The following is an 8,524-nucleotide window of genomic DNA, read 5'->3' on the forward strand; positions in this document are numbered from 1 at the left end:
CTTCCCTGCACTAATCCACTGCCTTTCCTAAACAGGACACAGTAACGTTGAACACCGTGGCTCCCAGCGGAGCTCCCTGTGAAACTCCTGGAAAATCTAACCATTTACTCTTTTTCCCCCATCCTCAAGCATGTGAAAGGGCTTCCCTCTCATTCCATGGGATCACTCACCCAGGGTCCTTAAAAGCCTTTGGCACAAATACCTGCCAAATGCATTTTGGAAATACAAGTAACACTACAACAGACCTTCTCCATATTCCTGTGGACTCCTTTGAAGAACTCCACAGGTCTTGTAAGACATGACTTGCCATTAAAACACCAAGTTTATATTCTCATGATATCATGTATCCATGTTTCTACTAATTCCATTCTTTATTATAGTTTCTGTTTTCCTTGTACGTAGGTCCATCTTACTAGTTCAGAATTCCCACAAACCCTTGTTTAGAACGGGCATCACGTTTGCCACCTTCTAGTTCCCAAGGTTCAATGCAACTTTTGTAAGAGGTCACACACCACAGTTAGCAACACCCTATCCTGCTGTCTGTCTCTAACCCTCTTTGGCATATCACAACCCCCAACTCTGTACCACTATCTTTCCTACTTAAGGATTTAGATTACACAGAGACTGGATTATTTTTCTTGTTTACCTCTAAGCAATTTTTAACACATAACACACATCAAGATCACAAATATAAACGAGGGTTCCTGCCTATCAACTGGAATGAAAAAAAAAAGTTACAGAAGTCGCAGAGGAAAACTTCAGCCTTACTCATTTCGCACTTGACGAATAGATGCTAACACCGATAGCAAGTCAGACTCTTTGCCATTTATACCCCAGAACAGATCCCTGTGAGGTGGCCAAAGGAAATCAGCTTCTCGCTCTGAATACCGAGATATGCTAAGAGGAGAAGAGCTTGAGTCAGTGCCAAGAAAGGCAGTCCACTACATCAAAGGGGCCATAAACACCAAAAATTGTTAGCCGTAGTAGCAAGGAGCTATGAGCTGCTTACAGGCTTCCCCAATGGCAGAAGGAAGGTGAGCTGTCTGGAAATCGCAGCCCCTGGCTCAGTTACCATTCTAGACAGACCAGATGGCAGGACTGCTACGATCAGAGAAGATCCTATGGCAATCTTTATTTAAAAGTTTAAGGAGCAACCTGTAATCAACCAAAACTCATAAAACCTTCCCTAAACATCCAGACAGTAAAACAAAAATGGAAGTTGACTAAGTTTTCTACAAAGCCTGAAGCACCAGGGCTAAAAAAGAGCTCTGCCCACGCTGCCTTCAGGACAGCACTCAAGAGAACCCAGCTGAGAGTAATGCAGCTGTGTGGAAGCAAGCAAGGAGCTTCCACATACCCTTAGGATGGGAAGTGGAGGCATTTCTATGCCTTCAGTACACCTTTAACGGGCAAGCAGAAGAAAAGCAACTGAAATGAGAGATCAGTGAGCAACAGCTCTGCTTCGAAGCAAATTACTATCTTCTACCTGAAAGCGGTATCTACAGCTCCTTTTCGTCATCATCACTCCCTGACAAGGGCAGAGCTCCCAATTAGCAAGCTCCCAAATCTGTAACATCTAACTGAATGGAGTAACTGGTTAGAACCGTGTTACTTAACCTTTGTCTCCAAGATAACTCAGGATGAGGTGGTTTAAATCTTTTTTGATTTGCTGACTTCTAAGAGTTTCCCAGCATAGGTAGCTAACTCCTGTAGAACAAATTTAAGCCCAATGGCAACAGCATGCTTTTCTAGGCTCTCTCTCGCAGATGCCTCAGAAGCAGCACACATGCCACCAGGCAGCTGCAGACAACAGATCAAATACCACTGTTCCATCGTTGCTGTTAGGAGCCCCTGGATTGACTTTGAGAAATTCCAGTTTTAATCACAGCTGATCACTTCAGAATCACCAGCCCTGTGGGAATAGCTGCAAGTCAGAGCAAGAGAGCAGGTGATGACTTCCGAATTATTCTGTGGCAAGTAAACTACTATATTTTGGTATTGGACATACAAGGGGCTCTTAAGTCTACCTACAGCAGAAACACCACTCTTTAGCAAGAGTGTGGAAGGAGAGGGCAGTGCCATGTATGTGCTGAAAGAGACTGCTGTGCAGCAGAACACTGATGCATTATTTAAGGCAAAATAATCTCTAGTGATCAATATCCAAGAGCCACAAGAGTAAATATTGTGGGCTAATTTGAGGGGCTCAGTCAGCATCACAAACCAAGAAAGCACAGCTGAAGAACTGGAGAACGTCAGCAAAGGGATAGAGAGCATTCCTTATTTGTAACTTATGGATGTTATTTGTCAGTTTTTGTAATAATACTTAGTTTACAAAACACTACGAAAAGTTGGTTTTGTAGCCTCTTCCTTGGGCTAGGCCTGCAGAAACAACATCAGAAGGTCTAGGTGTCTGTAATCCAAAGTGCAGCTTGACACTTCACTCCTTAGGAGCTTTCTGGAAAGTAGGAACCAACACAGCTCATGTCAAGCTAAAAAGACAAAACAGAAAGGAGATTTAGCAGGTGAGTGCCAGAGAGTGCAGAAAGCATTTCAAAACACCAGTACAGTCAGTTCTCAACCTCCAATTACAAAGGCCCAGTAGAAATCTCCCTTCCTAGAACATAAGGGTCTATGAAAAGAGGGAAGCAGACCCTGCTGCTAACAGCAAACCATAAGAACAGACTTGTCAAGCTGGCAAAGGCAAAATGTACACCCAGCCTGGTCTAGGTAGTTATCAAAAGTGCAGAGCAAGTTTAATTATGGCTCTGTTATGCTCAGAGACATCAAGCCTTTATACAGGAACTGTGAAGGGGCAGCAAAGAACTCTTTCAAAGGGTTCTTCATTCAAGGAATTCCTTATTCTTTCCTTATGCCATAAACCATTCCCATACATTCTTATGATAACTGAGAACTCATCCACTAAGTTACAATGGCCTAGGTAGCTCAAGAACACACCTCTAGCACCACAGCAATGATCGTAAGAGTTGTAATCAAACGAAAGCCCAAATGAAGTTTGCATAGAACATTCATCTACATGTACGCCTAAACCTTGTAAAAAAATTTGTGTATATTAATGAATGGAGAAAGTGCTATATCACTACCACTCCAGGCAGAAAACAAGAAAACCTGCCTCCCATTGAAAGGTAACTTGGACAAAGCCTTTGACAAAAAGGCTTAAAAAAAAAATTTAAGGCGGCAGCAGCCTTAAATTAAAAAGATTTAAGGCAGCAGCAGACAAGCTCCAAAGTCTTTTTGGCTCCAGAAATGGTTGTGGCAGGCATTTGAAATAATAATTTTATGGGTTACAACAATCAAAAGCCAAGACGTGAAGCCAAGTCACTGACATTGTAACTTCTAAAACAAGATTTGTTTAAAAAAAAATCCACTCATGTCATAGCTAAGTACTGAACAGCTAGAAAAAAAATAGTATCTGAAAGTTGAAATGGGCACTATTTCTCACAAAAAGTAGTATAACTGCAACAAAAACCCTTACGCTTTCCATACAGGACTAAGCAGGCTCATCAGCTACAAGGAAACAAACCCTTCTGCAATGAGGTAATTGTTGTCAGTAACCCAATAAAAGGAAAGAGGAAGTAAAAAAACAAAATTAAAAAAATAATTAAAAAAAAAGACAGCTCAATTGTGAAAACAACCAGTTTTATAGTAAAATCTTGCCTGTTTTGATCATGATTATACACAGACCTGGATCCTCCTTACCTGTCAATCAAGGAACCTCTCATGCTGGTAGCAATGGTACTTGGCTGAGCATCATTCAGCCTGAAGATACTCTCGATGACGGAGAGCTCAGTGCTGGTTGTATCCAGCCCACAGAAGGCGCACCAGTCATTTACAACCATTCCTGCTGCAATGACCTCGCTGCCACGATTCACCGTTCCAGCCTGGCAAAAACAAAGTGGCAAGAGTTAACAGGGTATGCTGACAGCAACACATTTCGTTACACATCCTTATTACAAGTCTTTAGTGGAGGGCCTCATCTCACACTCCTGAAGAGATTAAAGCTTCTGCCATCAACAAAATTATAAAGATTTCAGATAAGAAGATTAATGGACAGCCTTTAATCTCTGGAGAGAAAATTGTGTGACATTCAGTGAAATAAAATCTAACAAGTAGGAAGCATAAAGGCATAGCAATCGTGAAATTCACAAATCCAATTGAGCAGGCACAGGGTTTTATTACTTAATTTTTTTAAACCCTGCCTTTGACCAAACCACAGACAATCTCACATTCTGTATGAATCAATCAGCACAACTTGCGTAATTCCAGCAGAGCAATGTTTCAGAAGCAAATTAAAGGTGCTAAGCACCTTATTCAGACTCAGAAAAGACAAGGAAAATGTCTCAGAAGACTTGCCCTGTTCAAGTCGTCTCATCTCCCATTTGGAACAGTTCTGCAGAGAAACAGTATCTAGGAGCCCACGAGATGTAGAAACACTAAAACTGAGAACTGGGTTGGAAGGGAGTGGCAAGAGAAAACGCAAGCCCACAAATGCCTTACCACGAGCGGGACCTGGAGCAACGAAGACAGTTCATCCTGATCATCAATTGACGTTTTGGGGTGCACAATTCCTCCTTGGTTACTAAAAACACAGTAACTTCCTACCAGCACCTGATCTGCTACCGTTTGTCTGAAAACTTCAACCTTCAGTACATCTGCCAAGATCTCTTCTGTCTCCTGCAAACAGAAAGAGAGAATAAAGTTCTCAGCAAAACGGTATCGTAGAATTTGAAGTCAAGCTATTCCTGCACACAATCATCAGCTGGGATCCTCCCCTTTGAATGCCTGCCCACACTTTCACAATCCATTGCAATCCAATCACTATAAAACGCTTACTCAACCTCTATACTCCAGATGCTTCCAGTTACCTGTGCACACTGAGCTGGGCCACTACAACTAACCACAACACCGTGCCTTTACTGAGAAATGCTCTTCTCCCCTCTTTCTGGAGGATGTTGGCGGTACATCAGTTGTGTCAATACCTGTTCTCTGGGCACTCCCTGTGAACCAGTCCTCTTTCGTCCTAGACCACTGGGACAAAATTGTCTTATCCTTCTGTATAACTCTAGGAACTTCTTTCCCCTCCAGGTTTTCACTGTGAATTATTTTGATTTCTCCCTCTCTGAACATCTTACCTTACTTTTTACACTTACTTAAAACATAATATGCTGCAAAGACCATTACCTTCCCCCCACTCCCCCATTTTTTTTTCTTTTGCACTCCTAACACCAAGTCCCATTTCTTCATCACCTTTAGCACAAACTGAAAGCAAACATTGTAAGGACCTTCGTTACCTGTAGCCACGCAACACACCTCTCTCTAATGTTATTAAGATATCAGTTCTCAAACATAAAATAGCAGCAACTTTGTCTCCTCTGCCCTTATTTTAAACTTTCATACAAGAGCCTTCCATTTTTCTTTCACCCCTCTGTAAACATGCACACCACCACATCCATGGCCTCTTTCATCTATTACAAATTTCAGCCAGCTCAGCAGTAGCTTGTAACTACTGCTGTAGTCCTGACTAAACTCTTCTTTATGCTCTCTTCATTACACACATGCACACTTTTATTCATTCAATTTTACATACGCAAAGCAAATTGCACCTGACAATATACTTCCATATCCCACTCCTTCCCTTCTACAAAGGGCATTCACTACAGCATGCTGAACAAGAGGGCACATGCTATACTTGGGGCAAGGTCCACATCCACAAATAGAGGTAAATATAGGAAAAGAGGCAGGTCAACTGAAACCAAGTCAGAAGTCCAAAATCCAATTTTGAGACATCTCTCTTGAGAAGAAAGGAAACATGAGGCAGCACAGCCTCCTACACGACATCTGGAGAACAAGTCTGATGAGGAGCGGCTGAGGGCACTGGGGTTGTTTAGCCTGGAGAAAAGGAGGCTGAGGGGAGACCTCATCGCTCTCTACAACTCCCTGAAAGGAGGTTGTAGTGAGGTGGGGGTCGGTCTCTTCTCCCAAGGAACAAGCGATAGGATGAGAGGAAATGGCCTCAAGTTGTGCCAGGGGAGGTTTAGACTGGACGTGAGGAAAAATTTCTTTACTGAAAGAGTGGTGAAACATTGGACCAGGCTGCCCAGGGAAGTGGTGGAGTCCCCATCCCTGGAAGTATTTAAAAGACAAGTAGATGAGGCACTTAGGGACATGGTTTAGTGGACATGGTGGTGTTGGGTTGACGGTTGGACTCGATGATCTTAGAGGTCTTTTCCAACCTCAATGATTCTATGATTCTATGATTAGCTCAGCTGTCAGCATAGGTCTTCTGATCCTCATGCTACATACAGCAATCCTCAACAACTACAAACCCAAACTGCAGCTTGGTAATTATTCCACATGCATCCACTATGAATTTAAAAGCGTTATAGAGCCATATACCCTATCAAGATCTGGATGAACAAGAGCTACGTAGTCATTGCAGGTAGTGACATTGCCCAGCGCTGAGAGACGCTCTTCTACTCGTTGAATTCGTACAGAATCTGGAAGACTATTGCGGATATGCTGAAGCTCTTGGTCTGTCGTACTGCTTGGGACCAACAGTCCATGTCTGTTTCCTAAAATGACCAAAAAAAAAAAAAAAAAGAGAGAGAGAAAATTTAAAAAAGAATGTTTCTGCTGGGCTTCCTACTTTCCTGATGTTCATATAATGGCTTGAATTGCCCTTGCCCTACCCACTCCTACCAAGCCCAGAATTCAGCCCAAGAGAAATAACATTACCATTTTAAAATAACACAGCACCACAGGTAAGGGAAAGCCAGAAGGAAGCACAGACTTATCTCAGAGTAGAAATGGGTGAATGGGACTATCTTTAATCACTTCTCTTTTTCAACAGAACTAAAGAAAGTTCGTGGTTCTCAATGAAACGCTTGGACTAGGACTTTCCCCTATAGATGCCAACTGCCCCACAAAACATACAGACGCTGCTTGTTCGTGTTACTTTACTGTGGCAAAGCAGTAAGACAGGATGGACAAAAACATTCTTTTCACAGGGACAAAACTCAAGCAAGAAGTTTGTCTGACTGAATAGGGTCTCACTAGCCAGAGACAGATGAAGGACTTTTCTTTGACTTTCACATTTGTTAATGCCTCCCCCCTTCCCGGGCTGTGCCCCTCCAGTGCTGGCACTGAACCGTTAACCTTGAGAGAAATGAAACTTCTCCCAGTTTACCAGGAAGTAGACTTAAACGTGCCTTTGGCCCATCTTCGAGCCATGAGAGGCAAACGCTCCCCACCACCCCAGCCCTTTGTTATCGGGTGAGTTTTGGTTTTTCCATTTTCACTCTCCTCTTCACACACTTGAAGCACTAAAGTAAAAACTCTGAGGATGAGGGGTGCTGCCCGCTGGACTCCCCGCCACAGTTAAACCCACACTATGTCACAGCGTGCACCAACGAACACGGGTTCGTTTTCCTGTTTCCACCGGAGCCCCTGCAGGGCTCTGCTCGCCCCGAGGCCCCAGCCGGGCTCCTGTTGCGGGGGCGAAGGGCCGCCCCGTCACCTACCCACACACATTCTGCCGATGATGCGGCAGCCGGCGATGGAGGCGTGCACCACCGGGATGGTCCCGAAGAGCTCCCCCTCGAAGACGCTGCAAGGAGAAAGCGCCGTTAGGGCACTGCCGCGGGGCTCGCCGAGGCGGCGGCGGCCGGGCCGGGCCGGGCCGGGCCGCCCGGGCAGGACCCTCGGGGCTCCCTCACCTGTAGAAGTTCTCGGAGCCGCCGATGGCCACCAGGCAGTAGGCGTTGGTGAGCTTGGCGAAGCAGCCCAACTCGTTGTTGTTTTCGAAGCTGGCGCGGACGGCCATGGCCGGGACGGGGACGGGGACGGCGCCGGGGACGGGCCGGACTGGCAACGGGCGCCGCAGCCTCCGCCGGACGCACGCGGCGTCACCGCTTCCGCTTCCGGCGGCGCCGAGCGGAAGGCGCGGGGCAGAGCGGCCCCGCCCGCGCCTGGTGGGGACAGCGCCGCCGCCGGCCGGGAGGCGCGGTCGCCGCCGCCGCGAGGGGGAGCGCGGGCCCCCCGTGGGGCTGCCCCGGCCCCGGGAGGGACCTGCCCCGACGCCAGTCCCCCGGGGTCTGCGTGAGAGCAGGACGTCCCCAGGCCACCGTGCCCTCCGCCATGTCAGCGCGGGCCGTGGCACGTCGCCACGTGCCCAGATAGACCGCCACAGGCTGCAGCCACCCGTGTGCCCTCACAGGCCGCCTGTGCCTGAAGATGCTGCCGGGGGCCCAAGTGTGCCATTGCCATTTATGTGCCTGGACACGCCACCGTGGGCCACCACGGCCTGTGTGCAGACACAGTCCATCTCCAGATGCTACCCGTGTGCAGGCACACCATCCCTGCCCAGGCACGAGCTGCGTCCGAGCACCACCTTCGTGCTGACGCCATCTGTGTACAACAGCACCCGGTTGCAGACATGTCACCTGTGTGCAGACATGCCACCCATGATCCAGATGCCACCCGAGTGCCTCAGCATGCCGCTCATGTA

General features: G+C 46.6%; 1 protein-coding gene across 1 annotated transcript; it reads right to left on the bottom strand.

Moving 5' to 3' along the window:
• Positions 1-344: 344 nt before the first annotated feature.
• On the bottom strand, positions 345-7,895 carry EIF6 (eukaryotic translation initiation factor 6). The gene is made up of 6 exons (XM_076352182.1): positions 7,734-7,895; positions 7,539-7,624; positions 6,415-6,590; positions 4,516-4,692; positions 3,718-3,899; positions 345-2,489 (listed from the first exon to the last, which is right to left on the bottom strand). Exons 1-6 carry the CDS (start codon positions 7,838-7,840, stop codon positions 2,480-2,482), a joined length of 738 nt encoding a protein of 245 aa, XP_076208297.1. The 5' UTR covers positions 7,841-7,895; the 3' UTR covers positions 345-2,479.
• Between the last annotated feature and the right edge of the window lie 629 nt (positions 7,896-8,524).

This window comes from Aptenodytes patagonicus, chromosome 14 (genome assembly GCF_965638725.1).
Source record: "Aptenodytes patagonicus chromosome 14, bAptPat1.pri.cur, whole genome shotgun sequence".
NCBI classification, from domain to species: Eukaryota; Metazoa; Chordata; class Aves; order Sphenisciformes; family Spheniscidae; genus Aptenodytes; species Aptenodytes patagonicus.